The 15,663-nt window shown below is 41.7% G+C and overlaps 1 protein-coding gene across 1 annotated transcript in view; it reads right to left on the bottom strand.

The window, feature by feature from the left end:
- ankrd13a (ankyrin repeat domain 13A) overlaps window positions 1-15,584 on the bottom strand; it is a 31,275-nt gene extending 15,691 nt beyond the window's left edge. The window contains exons 1-6 of the mRNA XM_078421282.1: window positions 14,889-15,584; window positions 9,997-10,132; window positions 7,435-7,559; window positions 5,012-5,057; window positions 3,440-3,583; window positions 2,016-2,205 (exon numbers count right to left, since the gene is read on the bottom strand). Coding sequence (XP_078277408.1) covers window positions 2,016-2,205; window positions 3,440-3,583; window positions 5,012-5,057; window positions 7,435-7,559; window positions 9,997-10,132; window positions 14,889-14,999 — 752 coding nt within the window. The 5' untranslated portion in view covers window positions 15,000-15,584. The remainder of the gene's footprint in view (window positions 1-2,015; window positions 2,206-3,439; window positions 3,584-5,011; window positions 5,058-7,434; window positions 7,560-9,996; window positions 10,133-14,888) is intronic.
- Window positions 15,585-15,663: the final 79 nt, after the last annotated feature.

Genomic DNA, 15,663 nt, shown 5'->3' with positions numbered 1-15,663 from the left:
GAGGCAGAGAATTCCACAGATTTACAACTCTCTGACTGAAAAAGTTTTTCCTCATCTCCGTTCTAAATGGCCTACCCCTTATTCTTAAACTGTGGCCCCTGGTTCTGGACTCCCCCAACTTTATCAATTGTAGCAGCGTTTAGATTGAGGTTCATAAAGGAAAATAAACTAGCAACAGAGCAGATTGTGCAATTCTGGTCTCCAGTTTTATAAAAAAGTACATTATAAACACACGATAAGCGGTAACAAACAAGATGTATTACTATGATGTAAGATATAAGAAAATAACTGCAGATGCTGGTACAAATCGAAGGTATTTATTTCACAAAATGCTGGAGTAATTCAGCAGGTCAGGCAGCATCTCAGGAGAAGGAATGGGTGACGTTTCGGGTCGAGAGGAAGGGTCTTGACTCGAAACATCACCCATTCCTTCTCTTCTGAGATGCTGCCTGACCTGCTGAGTTACTCCAGCATTTTGTGAAATAAAAACCTTTGATTTGTACCAGCATCTGCAGTTATTTTCTTACACAAGATGTATTACTAGCTCTGTTGTGTATTATCTAATTAAAGCTCTTTTATTCAAGTTACCTGAAACTTTCAATTATTTTTAAGCATTAACATCGCGTTGTTGTGTTTACATTGCTGAACCTACAAATATTTTCTTCTTAACTGCTTGAAAAAGTTATAGTATTAAAATAGATAAAATGGAAAGTCATTTAGCCACCTCAAAGTGGAAGGAAGGACTAACTCCATTGTGGTCAATCATCTCCTTCATGGCTCAGCACCTTTTACATGAGCACCGCATGAATAAAGTGGCAAAATAAATCAATCACAGGAACACTCCAAGCACAAGGCTTACACTACTCAGACAAACGGCTAGCCATATCCGATCTATTTTTGTTCTTTTTTTTTAGTTTACTTTAGAGACACAGCACAGAAACAGGCCCTTTGACCCACTGAATCCATGCCAACCATCGATCACCCATTCACAGGGCAGCACACTGGCACAGCTGGTAGAGTCTCTGCATCAGAGCCAGAGACCCAAGTTCGATCACACTAGTTCTATGTTATCCCATTTTTTCATCCACTCCCTACACACTTGGGACAATTTACAGAAGCCAATCACCCGACAAACCCTCATGTCGTTGGGATGTGGAAGGAAACCGAAGCACCTGGAAGAAACCCACGTGGTCACAGAGAGAACGTGCAAACTCCACACGAACAGCATCCCGAGGTGAAGATTGAACCCTGGGCTCTTGCGCCCAGGCAGCGGCTCTACCAGTGTGCTAACCCCTGAATGAAAAGACTGAAACATCCAAAAATAGAAGTTAAACTACTCCAGTCTACTGTCCAACATTAAATTTCTAAATTTCTCTAGTTTTATTTGTATTAATTCAGTCTTTGTCGTAAGCTTCCATTAATTTCACATAATTGGGTTAGTTATGAAAAGGCTGCTTTATGATCAGTAGCAAATTACTTGCACCTCATGGTCCTTCATAATTTATTTGTGTTTGATGCCAGAATCCTATCAGCTGAACAGATCTCCATTGACTTACACTTAAGATTCCCTGTGTAGGAAGGAACTGCAGATACTGGTTTACACCAAAGATAGACACAAAATGCTGGGGTAACTCCGCGGGACAGGCAGCATCTCTGGATAGAAGGAATAGGTAGCGTTTCGGGTCGAGACCCTTCTTCCATCACAGTGAGGAGGGGACTGGAGGAGACTCACTGTGATGGATGTTTCTTTTTGGGGGGTTTTGTGTTGGTTGGGGTTGTGTAATTTGCTTATTTTATTGCTCTTATTGTTGGACTGTGGGTGACGAAATTTCGTCCAAAAAACTTGTTTTTTGGATGACAAATAAAGATATCTTGAATCTTCTCTTGATCTTCAGACTCATTCAGTCCCAGTTATCCCAGCATTTTGTGTTTATCTTAAGATTCCATCATCACATCCATACACTGAGCTATAGTGATGACCAGAATTTCAGATTCAGGTGCATGGTTAAGGTTACCTTTCAAATGATATGTTATTTGTATCAAGGTACGTAGAAACAATGGGGGTAGTAAGGCGACTTGCAACTTGATCCGCCGTGGGTCTTACAGACGACAGTGTGAGACCTTGTTGTTCTTGCGAGATCTCAAAGTGTTCCAGGTCTGCGACTTGGTTATCATGGTCCACCTCTATAAACTCTGCCCTGTCAGCTGTCATCAGAAAGAAAATCATGACAATCTTAACAATAAAAGAAACGGACAAATCATGGCAACTTAAATATTTAGATAAAACAGTTAGTGAAGACTTGCAAGATTACCTGGGTTTTTTTCGATTAAAAAAAAAAGAACTATTCTCAACAATGAGGTTCTTGACTTGATTATACACATAAAATGCTGGAGTAACTCAGCGGGACAGGCAGCATCTCTGGAGAGAAGGAACGGGAGACATTTCGGGTCAAGACCCTCTTCAGCCCGGTCAGGGGAATGGGAAACGAGAGACATAGACCATGATGCACAGAGATATAGAACAAATGAATGAAAGATATGCAAAAGAGTAACGATGATAAAGGGAATAGGCCATTGTTAGATGTTTGATTAGTGATTTAAAGCAGAGATTCAGAAGGTGCAAGCTCCCAAACGGTGTCAGATACAGTCTTCAGCTGGAAATCTAGACAGTGTGCGCAGGTAATTTGATAATGAGAGTTAGCAGAGTTAAATTTGTTCTTATTGCATGTGCCACTGTGTATATTTTCCATCAAAATTATAAACAATAGTGCGTCTTGCCTTATTACCCACTTTCTCACCGTTTACTAGCCAATAAGCATGGAAGGAAGGAACCAAATGTAACACCACCATAATCAAGATCAAAACAAGAGGAACCTTAAGGCTTTCGGAATGACATAACTCAGCATTTCACCAAACTGTGCTTTTACCCACTAAACTATGATGAATCTATTATGATAGTCTTGTCAGGCCAAAATTATTTTCCAGGTCTCCAGATTACTTTAGTTAGTTTTGGGATACAGTATTGAAGCACCGATCGATCACCTGTTCACTTTCTCATTTACCCTCTACACACTCGGGACAAGTTTACAGATGCCAGTTAATCTACACACCCTTGGGATGTGGGAGGAAACCGGAGCACTCAGAAGAAACGCACATGGTCACAGGGAGAATGTGCAAACTCCACAAAGACAGCACCCAAGGTCAGATTTGAACCCAGGTCCCTGACGCTGTGAGGCAACAGCTCTACCAGCTGCGTTATTGTGCCACCCATAATTTCAATATTTAAAAAATAATATTTGGATATTTAGATATTTTCAGACCGCTCTGCTTAATGAATTGCTCGGTTTACAATGTGGTTGCCTCAAGCTTAATATAATCAGAGGAAGAAAATAAAAACTAACAAAGCCTTGATACCCAAATTTGAAGTTACAGCATTTACCTTTTCCCTTAAAAATGTAGCTGCGATGTCCCCTTTCCCATCTCATATTCTCAAAGTTCAGTAAGGTGGTATCTACCCGTAGGTTGGCACCACTCTTCCATATACGGTAGACATCACTTGGGCACATTTTGGACACGAGGGGAACTGGAAAAGTGAGAAAAATCAAAGAAATGTGCAGGGGAAGAATTTTTATTTTTTATTTTTTAATAAAGCCTTAATGAGGCAAAGGAAATCATATTATAAAAACACCTTATTTTTGTACCTTTGAATATCAGTACCATGCTTGTGCTTGATGTAAATATGTTGCAGGTGATTTGACACTTGTCCATTTACTTAAAGATTCACTACATAGGCTTAAAATACAATTTAAATCCTCCACAAGCATATATCAGTACAACATTTGAAACTAGCCATGCAAGCTATTGTCACAGAGAGTCACAGCAGCCCGGGAAAAGGATGCAACCCACTTCATTCAAATATATATATGTGTGATTACTTCAAATGACGGGCAATGGCAGTGGCTTTTTAAAAAGATGGATGATTTAAAACCACTTTGCTCTTGCGTTTACACTAACTCTTTAAAATTAGAAGGAATTCAAGTATGTTAAAGTGGCGAAGTAGGCTTAAAACCAAGCAATGAGTGAAACCACCTAACATGTTCAAGTATTCCAATAACAAATCCCTACTGGATGCAAAAGCCTCTTAGTCTTATTAATAACTCCCTTCAGGATGGTATTTTCTTTTGGAAAGATCTTCATCATTTACAGGTTATGCCAGGGTTCTGTATCCAAGAACCTGAGGCGTTTGTAAGTTCGAAATGTGGCCGCTCAGCAATATATTTCAATATCGTAAGATCACGTGATAGGAGTGGAATTAGGCCATTCGGCCCATCAAGTCTACTCCGCCATTCAATCACAGCTGATCTATTTTTCCCTCCTAACCCCATTCTTTCTCCTGCCTTCTCCCCATAAGCTCTGATACCCGCACGAACATTGGTCAACCAAGGGCAAAGTGTGGTTAAGCCAGGTTGTTTAGCTCAACTGTTCAGATTTCTCTGCACCATGCAATGTTACTGCCATGACCCAGGTTCCCACATTGCTGAAGATGTCCGCAGTACAGCAGCAGCTAGCAAAACCATCCCAGCGGTCTCCCAAATATTCGATCAAATGTAATTCGGGCATTCATAACCTGGGCATGACCTGTATTGCGTTAAGCACCTTGGAATATTTTGCAATACTTTACTTCATTATAAAACTATAGGTAAATGCAAAATGCTATTATAAGCGTCACAACATGGAGTAAAGAATACCAGCGCTCTCTTCAGACTGGCACCTCCCAATATCAGTTAGGAAATGTGAGGCATGACTAAAGTAGAATAGGACATCCATTCTGACCATAAGCAGCACAAATAATCATATTTGGCTAAACCTTCTAATACACCTTGGTATCTCATGAGCAGGGCTGTCCCAGCACAGAGTGAATCATCCTTAATATAGAACAAAACCCATCTGAAAAGGATCATTGCCAATATAGAGATATAGAATGAGTTATTTTGAAAACAAGTACACTTACTCCAGCTGGTAAACTCCCATTTCATCTCCACATAGAAATCAGAAGTCTGTTAAGAAATGTTTTTTAAAAGTGTGTTAAGTAAATCAACTCAAAAGTTCGAAGATAGTATGAAAAAACAATAGCACAATTAATTCCTCAGTACTGGATCAAATATCTAACTAGCTGATGTATTTCCAACCTAATGTAATATTTATTACTAAAGTTTATTTTTAATTTAAATAATCAGTGAGTGATTAGTAAAGGAATGGGTAACGGTACAATTGAGCTGGGATAGAAAAGGTAATTTAGCATCATAGAAACATAGAGACATAGAAAATAGGTGCAGGAGTAGGCCATTCGGCCCTTCGAGCCTGCACCGCCATTCAATATGATCATGGCTGATCATAGCCTTCTTCCATTTGTTTTGTTTTTAAATAACCTTTTTTTAAATTAGTTTTGTTGAAAGGGAAGCAAATTAAAAGTTCATTAATTTAGTTTTAGGTTTTCTTGGGTCAGAAAAATCTAAAATTACTCAGTGGTCAGATTCAACGTTTCAAGTCAAAGATATTTTTATCACATAAAAATTCATCCTAGTTAGTAGTGTTAAAGTGCAATTCAGTTGGACCAATGTGCTTTGTTACCAAAATTTGTTTCACAAAGGCAATATCAAAGATAATTTAGAGACACAGTACAACATGTTGATACCACTGAAGTGTTATGTAGTTCAGCTTATTGTCACGTGTCCCGAGGTACAGTGAACAGCTTTATTACTGTGTGCTATCCAGTCAGTGGAAGCACTACACACAATGTACAGGTACATGATAAAGAGAATAACGTTTAGTGCAAGATAAAGTCCAGTCAAATCTGATTAAAGCTAGTCAGACGGTCTCCAATGAGGTTGACGGTAACACACGACCACTCTCTAGTTGGTGATAGGATGGTCCAGATGCCTCATAACAGCTGGGAAGAAACTGTCCCTGAATTTGGAGGTTAGTGTTTTCACAATTCGGTACCTCTTGCCTGATGGGAGAAGAGGGAGTACTGCCCATCAGGGGTGAATTTTTTAGGCAATAACAATTCCTCTGCACCAGCCCAATAGTGTGTTTTAAGCCCAACCTAGGTACAATAGAACCAAATTTCCACTTTCTTACATTAATCAAGTTTAAACTTTGGTTAATTATGGCGTGTTTTTCATTCAAACCCACTGGGCGTCTCTAAAGATAGCTAAGTGCAAAGTTATTCATTGTTTCATTTTTAACCTAGCATTCTCTCGTGCAGTGATTGACAATAATTTAACATTAAGGAGGACAATTGTTTTATTAGTGGAATCTATCTTTTGGGAACAATTTTTTAAAAAAAATCAAATGTCTGAAGATTTCAGAGAATATATAGAAAGGCAAAAAAATGGCAGGAGGAGTGATCCCAATGCCGAGCTCTTTGAACGAGAGTAAAACGTTTAGCTTCCTTAGACTTTACTTTAGAGATACAGAGTGGAAACAGGCCCTTCGGCCCACTGAGTCCACGCCCACCAGTGCCAGCGCACACGCTAGGGACAATTTACAGAAGCCAATTAACCTACAAACCTGCTTGTCTTTGGAGAGTGGGAGGAAACCCCTGTGGTCACAGGGAGAACGTACAAACTCTGTACAGACCGCACCGTAGTCAGGATCAAACCCGGGTCTCTGGCGCTGTAAGGCGGCAACTCTACCGCGGCACCACTGTGCCGCTCTCCAAATTGAAAATAACAGACAAAAATAACAAAAGAGATAGAAACAACATTAATCGGTTACTATCCTAAGTAAGGAGTTAAGAGTTAAATCATGAACTAATTCCTCTGATGATTTAATTTGGAGCTGAACTGAGCTGAGTCTCACAGATCAGGAATATCCCCAGTGCATGCAGCGCTGATTAAATTACAACATTTTCTCAACATCCCTGGACTTTTGTTCCCAAGTAGAATCTAGTAAGCTTTGTTTCATAGATCATCAAGAAAAGGGAATATTTCAGTTGTGATACCCACCACAAATGACTAGTTATCTGATACAAACTAAGTTGCCTTAGGCTGCTGTGGCTTGATATGCTGTGTAAGTGAGAATGAAAGAGGTTGGAAGTTATATAATGATAAATCTAGATGATATCCCTATTGCCTTCCTTAACTTATGCAAACAGAAACTTAGAATGCGAGAACCACTAATTTTGAGAATGATTTGGCTGGCTTTTGGTTTGAACCGAGCTGGATGGATTTGAATCAAGTTGGAAATTAACTAGTCTAAGCTGAGGAGAATTGCAGAGTACATACATGAGAAAAAGGTTACATACCAGTTAATGTTCTGAATTGGATTCTAAAGACAGAATCATGATACAAATGAAATCTTTGAACTGAACGGATATATATTTAAATTATATTTTTATTAACTTGTTTGGGATGCTAGGGCAGTCGTTACCTTTTGTATCATGTTGAGTAGTTCTGGAACTCCATTTAGATGAGAGTTTATTCTGCTATAGTCCCGATGCTGAAGAATTTTCTGCAGCAACTCAGGATCTCCTGTGCTGACTGCCTCCTGTAGAACTGAAGTAAAGGAAACATTAAAGCTATGATTAACGATTGGTAATACATTTATTAGACGACTTGCCTGTAATCTTCCAATGTAACAACAACAAATGGATTTACTTAGCGTCTTTAAATGTAGCATAACTTGTTTCACAGGAAAAAATTTAAATATGCCACATCCAGTCATGCTTGGTGTGGAATAATTAAACAGCTCACTGGAGGATAAGGTTCCCACAAATATCCACACTCACATTGATGGGGGAGCTCAGCACATTGGTGCAAAACAGAAATTTTCATCCTGAAGTGCCGAGTGGATGATCCATTTCGGCCTCCTCCAGTGGTCCCCAACAAGATAGATGCCAGTCTTCAGCCACTTTGATTCACTCAATGTGATGTCAAAAAATGGCTAAAGGCATTGGATACATCAAAGGCTGTGGACTTTGACAACATTCCAGCAATCGTACCGAAGACCTGTGTTTTTGAACGTGCCATGCCTTGGGACACGCTGTTCCAGTGTGGCTACAACACTGGCGTCCAGCCAACAATGTGGAGGTACGTCTTGCCCACAAATCCAACCCCTCCTGGAGCAAATCCAACCAACCGATTACCTTTCCATTAGTCTACTCTTGATCATCAGCAAATTGGCAGAAGGGATAATCACGAGTGCTATCAAGTGGTACTTGCTTAGAAGCAACATGTTTGTAAAAGGTTCAGCTTGGGGTCCGCCAAAATCACTCAGCCTCTGACCTCAGCACAACCTTAGTCCAAACATGGGACGTAACAGCTAACATCCAGGGGCAAAATGAGTGTTATGGCCCTTGACTGCATTTGATGGAGGATGACATCAAGGAGCCTTGGCTAAACTAGAGTCAAAGGGAATCCAGGAGAAAATCCTTCACTGTTTGGAATCAATTTTAACACAAAAAGGGCATGGATGCTGGTTAATACACAAGAGGACACAAAATCCTGAGGTAACTCAACATCTCTTTAGAGCATGGATAGGTAATGTTTCAGTTTGAGACCCTTCTTCAACTGCTTTATCAATGAACTTCCTTCAACTGAAAGGCAAGAACCCGGGATTTTCATTGATGAGAGAAAGCCTGAAAATAGAAATGGGGGTGGGACAAAACCTGGCAAGTGATAGGTGGATACAAGTGAAGGGGGGGGTTGAGGGGATGATTTTCCAATGGGTGAAGTCAGTGACACAGGCTGGAGGTGAAAAGACAAAAAGGTGTCAGATAAGGAGAAATGAAATGTAAAGCCAGTGAGGGAGGGGGGATATGGGCGAAAGGGGACAGCGGAAAGATGTATGTGGGGGGGGGGGGGGGGGGATAAAAGGGAAATGGGGGACTTGGGAATGGGAAATGAATATATAAAGGAAGAAAAAGGAGCACAATGCCTGGGGATGAGGGTGAAATGTGTGTAGTGGTAGGCGGGCACGCACACAACTGACAGTCCAACACAAAGGAATGGACATTGGTGAAACATGAGGGGAGACCCAAAAGTTGTCAGACTTGTATTTAGTTTAAAACTTCAAAAGTTACATTTAATTTTTGTGCACCACTTCTTATAAAATTCTTCTTGATTTCAATATTTTTCTCTTAATAAATCCAAAGACGGAAAATAATTGGGTGTTAATTTGGGGAACACCCAGCCAGGCCATAAGATCATGTTTCCCGTATTTTGTTTGCGTTTTGAGTTAGAGCCTGGTTTGCTAAAAAAAAAACTTCCTCTTCCGCCTTGTCTGTATTTTGTTACACATTGCGACTTGACCACAGACTGCAAGGGTGTGGTTTATAAAAAGTGCAGTTCCTCACACTGCATAGTGCCAGTGCTGCATCTGTTGACAAAAGCTTGCTGTTTCTCACCAATTGGGAAGAAAAAATAAAATAAAATCTAAAAGGGAGAAAGCAGATCTGGCCAAACTGTTATGCAAGTATCCACTCGAGCCGCAAATGCCCCAACTCATCGTCTATCTTTATTGAACATACGTCCATCTCATTCTTCCACCCCAGGTTCTCCCAACCGTCCAAAGATTATACATGCTCCTTTTACCTGTTTTGCCTGTGCTTGTCTAGTTACTACCCAAGTTTAATTCACAAAATGCCGGAGTAACTCAGCAGGTCAGGCAGCATCTCAGGAGAGAAGGACTGGGTGACGTTTCGGGTCGAGACCATTCTTCAGACTGAAGAAGGGTCCCGACCCAAAACATCACCCATTCCTTCTCTCCTGAGATGCTGCCTGACCTGCTGAGTTACTCCAGCATTTTGTGAATAAATACCTTCGATTTGTACCTGCATCTGCAGTTATTTTCTTATACTACCCAAGTTTAATTTATGTGCTCCTATTTTCCAAATAACGCACTCAAATTTACGCCTGGCAATCTTACACATCAGCTTTCAATATTATTTGATTTTGTGCCCTATGATGGATCTGATTGTTAAATATTCCTGACCTGTCCATCCCTTGGCATTCTCCTTGACGACAGAAGCATTGTTTTGAAGCAGCACTTCAACACATTCCAAGTGTCCAAGAGAGACGGCGAGGTGCAATGGTGTCCGACCCCGTGGATCAACCGTTTCAATGTCATGCTGTTGGAGCAAAGTGATGATTAACCCACACATTAAGTATAAAAGATCCATTTAGAAAATGGCTCAGTATGTCTCATGAGATGGTCATAAGGAATACGGGTAGAATTAGACCATTCGGCCCATGAAGTCTACTCCGCCATTCAATCATGGCTGATCTATCCTTTCTCCTGCCTTCTCCCCATAACCTCTGACACCTGTACTAATTAAGAATCTATCTAGGTTTTACAAATATTCATTGGCTTGGCCTCCACAGCCTTCTGTAGCAAAGAATTCCACAGATTCACCACCCTCTGACTAAATAAATTTCTCCTCATCTACTTCCTAAATGAACATCCTGTAATTCTGAGGTATAACATCTCATCGTAGACTCTCCCACAAGGGACATGAGATGATACTATAGTTTAGAGATACAGTGCGGAAACAGAGTTTTCAGCCCACCGAGCCCGTGCCGACCAGTAATCCCTGTGCACTAGCACTATTCTACACACTAGGGACAATTTACAATCTTTACCGAATCCAATTAACCTACAAAATGTACGTCTTTGGAGTGTGGAGGAAACTGAAGCATCCAGAGAAAACCCACGCAGCCACGGGGAGAACGTACAAACTCCGTACGGACAGCACCCGTGGTCAGGATCGAATCTGGGTATCTGGCGCTGAGAGGCAGCAACTCCACCACTGCTGCCACCGTGCCGCCCCAACAGATCAGGAATGTTTTGATTTCAATACCTTGCCCATGTCCATTTAGGAGATGTTAAATAAGACAACAGTATCTCTTTTGTGGGAGACAAGAACACAATTTAGTGCTCCAAGCAAGGATATTTAAAGCGAAAATCCAAAATTTGTGTTTTGATCCCTGCTCTGTTGATCTTGTTCAAAAACGTCTGTGCATCTGATCGGAGGTTTGACTATGTTTTGGCACAAGTCCCTTCACTGATCAATACTGTGCTGTTACTCACTGCTTTAACCCATGTTCAAAATAACTCTTTTGGATATACTCGAGGGTCAAAGTTTTCAAAAGGTTGAATAGGAAATATCTTATATTATTGAGGGGAGCAAGAGTAGTAATGGTGGAGATCAGCTTCGTTTTTTATAGAAGATAGACACAAAATGCTGATCTAACGAAGGGTTCCGACCCATTCCTTTTTTCCCCGAGATGCTGCCTGACCCACTGAGATATTTTTTGTCTATCTTCGGTATTAACCAGTCTTTACAGTTCCTTCCTACCTATTCATTCTTCCAGTTCTTCTTGGAGATGAGAGTATTGCTTGAAGGCAGGAGGATTGAAAATACAGGCACGTGCATTTTACGCATGTTTGATTTATACATTTTAGAAATAACACCTCCGTTTTCTTTTTGACCAAATTTACAACCTCTTTGGTCATCTTACTTTTGTTCCCTTTCTTCGCCATGCTTAACCCCTTCTCCTTCCTTCTGGAACATGCCGGACCTTAATTTTGATCAACTGAACTTTAAATGACGTCCACCTCAGATTTGGACTTGCTCATTAACAACTGGTCTCAATGTACCCTCCCGAGCTCCCGCCTGATAAGGTTGTAAAAGATACAGAGTGCTGGAGTTATTCAGCGGGTCAGGCAGCATCTCAGGAGAATATGGATAGGTGACATTTGGGTCAGGGCCCTTTTTCAGGTGTAATTTGCCTTACTCCAATTTAGTAACTTCCCACAAGGTCCAGACTTATCCTTAGTCAAAATAAGCTTGAAATTTATGGAGTTGTGATCACTATCCCCAACATGTTCTTCCACTGAAACCCCAGTAACCTGGGCTGGCTCGCTTCCCAACACAAGGTCCGGTATGCTCCCTTCTCGGGTTGGAGTATCCACATACTGTTTCAAGAAACTCTCTTGAATACACCTCACTAATTCTGCCCCGTCTAAGCCTTTGGCACTCAGCAAGTCCCAGTCAATATTGGGAAAGTTAAATTTATCCACAAGGACAACTCAGCAATCTGTCTAAATATATGTTCTTCTATCTCCCGCTGGCCATGGGGAGGACGGGGGAATCCCATTAGAGTGCTTGCATCTTTGTTATTTTGACCTCTGCCTATATCACCTCAGTGAACGAACCTTCCAGCATGTCCTCTCTGATATTCTCCCTTGTTAGGAGAGCAACTCCTCCACCTCCTTTCCTTCACTCCCTCTATTACATCTCAAACTGAAACCCTGGAACATTGAACTGTCTGTCATGTCCCTCTCGCAACCACATATCCACTATGGCCACAACATCGCAGTCCCAAGCACCGATCCTGGGTCGACATTCATGTGCTTTCCTCACAATACTTGCATTGAAATAAACTCACTTCAGACCATCAGCTTCACCATATTCTTTCGCCTCTCCCTGCATGTCTTTCCTTTGAAACATACTGGTCCTAATCTCTACTTTCCCCATCACTAGTTCCAATTGCTGATCTACTACTCTGGCTCCCACCTCTGTCTCTCTAGTTGAAACCCTCCCGATGGGTGGGGCAAGTGATAGGTGAATGCAAGGAACGACACAGTACTGTTGTAACTCAGCGGGTCATGCAGCATCTCTGGAGAGCATCGATAGGTGACATTTCAGGTCAGACTGATAGGTCGATCCAGGTAAGGAGTGATTAGGTGGCAGATAATCGGGGGAGTAGGAGTAGATAGACACCAAGACTGGAGGCGATAAGAGGAGAAGATAAAAATGATGTAAATGGTGGAATCTGATAAGAAAGGACAGTGGGGAGTGAAATACAGGCAAGGATAGTGGGTAGAAGGAAGGGGGGGGAATAAAAATGGGGAGAATGCCAAGAAATGTGAAGTAAGGTGACTTTTAAAGTAAATTAACTGCTTACATTCAAAATACAAGAATGGGACTGTATTTTAAGACACAAATTTTTGAAAGTGACTATATTAGAATGTTAGAAAAGAATGGTCAACTTTATAGATCGCAAAGCCTTTACAAAATACCTGTTTAGGTACAGCTGAAACAGTATTTTTAATTCTGAGCACTGCACTTCAGGATGTCAAGTGCTTTCCAGACAAGAGTCATTAGGATACTAATAGGCATGAAGGACTGCAGACACCAGAGTCGTTTTCCACAGAGCAAAGGATTGCAAAGGGACTCAATTAAGAAGAAAGTAGGAAGAAATTGTTTCCATTCTAAGGGATTTCCTTAAAGAGAAGATGCAAACTGCAGAAGCTGTCAGAAAAACCTAGCGGGTGATTGATTTTCAAAGATTGAAACAGCAAATTGTAACATTCTGTGATGTAATACCTGCAAGTGTAGTTTAACAGTGGCTTTTAACGTGGCAATGGATATAAAGTTGAATGGGAAAATTTACATGGCATTTGGGAAAAAGGAGTGAAAATTTGACACAGCTACAAAAGACAGAATGGACAAATTCTGTGCAGAATAATTGCCTTATCGTAACTATATATTCTTGTTTTTGTTTTCCCCCTACTAAATTCCAAAAGGTCTTGCTTAAGCCATCGATGAAATTGTTAATCACGGTAACCTCGGTGACTAATTATGAACTTGCATCCATTGTGTCATCTATTTGCTCAGACAACCAGTAACCAGTATCCACTATCATTACATTAGCAAAACCAGACTGCTGGAGGAACTCAATGGGTCAGGCAGCATCATCGGTGATGGGAAATAAACAGCTGATATTTTGAGATGGGACCTTCCTTCAGACCAGAGTAGAATGAGATAGCTGGTAGAGACAAGAGGGGTAGAGGTGGGACAAAAGCTGCCATGTGATAGGTGGATCCAGGTAGAGGGTCTCGACCCAAAACATCACCCATTTCTTCTCTCCAGAGATGCTGCCTGTCCCGCTGAGTTACTCCAACATTTTGAGTCTACCTTCTGGAGGGGTTGATTGGCAGACAGATCAAGTGAAGGAGATAGTAACCAAGGCAGGTGATGATGAGTGAAGACAAAAGGGTATAAATTATGGAACCCAAGAAGAAAGGAAGGTAGAGTATGAAGATGAATCCCAACCACAAATGGTGTCTGACCATTTCCCTCCACAGATGCTACATAAGCCTGAGTTCTCCCAGCAGTTTGTGTTTTGTTCAAGGTTCCAGCATCTGCATTCTCTTGTGTCTCCATCACGAGTACTTATTCATCCCATGTTTCGATTAATCATCCCCAACATCTTAACCAGGTATCAAGACATAAGGACCCTTCCAGACTGAAGAACTGAGAACATTTTCTCCTGATGCAAAACATCACTCTTTTCCATTCCCTCCACAGATGCTGCCTGACCCGCTGAGTTACTTCAGCACTTTATTTTGCTCAAGATTCCAGTATCTGCAGTTCCTTGTATCTCCATTTATTAACTTCGAATTGTTTTCTCATACAAATACCACAGGTTAGCGTTTTGATTAACAGTGATCAATTCAGTTTCAGAATCTGTCTCTACCAGAGCGATGACTGGAAAATCAGGCCTTGGCTAGGAAAATTTGTAATAAAGTGTGGCTTTACAGTCCCAGCCAAGTAACCCTTTCAGCTATCAACATCTGTACATTTCAGACACACGAAACAGTTTGATAACAACTAGACGGAGTTGGGAAATCTATTTGATCAGTAATTTAGGTAAACACCCAGGAGAGTTTAATCTTATAACGTAGCTACCTCAAAATCAGTTAAAACAATCCAGGAAGCTGTTGGGATTTCCCGAACAACCACTGTAAAGGACGACTTCCGTTCATACTGATGGGACGCCATGGAATAAATTGAGACTTTCTCTCGCAGTGGACCTTACCTGCTTCAGTTCCTTCTCGACCTCTCTGTGCTGGTTCTGCCAGACGAGCAGATGGAGCCTGTATTTGTTCCTGATGTCTTCCAATGTACACATCCTAGCCTCACCATCCATACATGAGGGGGGAAAAAAAACCCCTCCCCTTCGTTCGTCTCCTCTACAACGAGGTGCGGTAAGGGCGGAGAGGGGAGAGGGAAATAAAAACTTTCAAACTTTCCAAAAACTTCACAGAGGGGAAGAATTCCCCGCACAACAACAACAAGGAAATGCTGCCGCACAAACTCGGAGGGGGCGGGAGGGCGCCTCGACGCCCCCTTCCAGCCGCCGCTAGGGGCCTAGGCGTCCACAAAGAAACAAATCATAAAATATCACCACCCCCGGCTCCTTGAGGGGCCCAGAAACGTTGATTTAATGAATTTAAACGGCGATTATGTGGAGACCATTTGCCGCCCCCTCTCCTCCCTGTTGCTGTGGTTAGTTCCACATTGCCCGCATGTGTCCACAGCAGGGAACATGGGTGGTATCTAACAACTTCCACCCAGGGTGAAATCGACCTCGCCTGTGTTTTGTTGGATTGAATGTAAATAAATTCATTATCTTTTCCTCACTTGGTCAACAGCCACCGGTATTTGAAAGGTCCGGCGTCGTAGTTGACACTTATTATTGGCAGTGACTCCCCCTCCAAGGGGGGCGGTGTTGGTAGGGCTGAGAGTAGGCGTAGGCGCATGCGCATGCGCATGCGGGTCGCGCCTCGCCTGGCGGTCCTCCGCTATCCCGG

This window comes from Rhinoraja longicauda, chromosome 25, assembly GCF_053455715.1.
Source record: "Rhinoraja longicauda isolate Sanriku21f chromosome 25, sRhiLon1.1, whole genome shotgun sequence".
Classification (NCBI taxonomy): Eukaryota; Metazoa; Chordata; class Chondrichthyes; order Rajiformes; family Arhynchobatidae; genus Rhinoraja; species Rhinoraja longicauda.
Note: the sequence above shows the minus strand (reverse complement) of the source record. Positions and strands in the feature narration are given on the sequence as shown.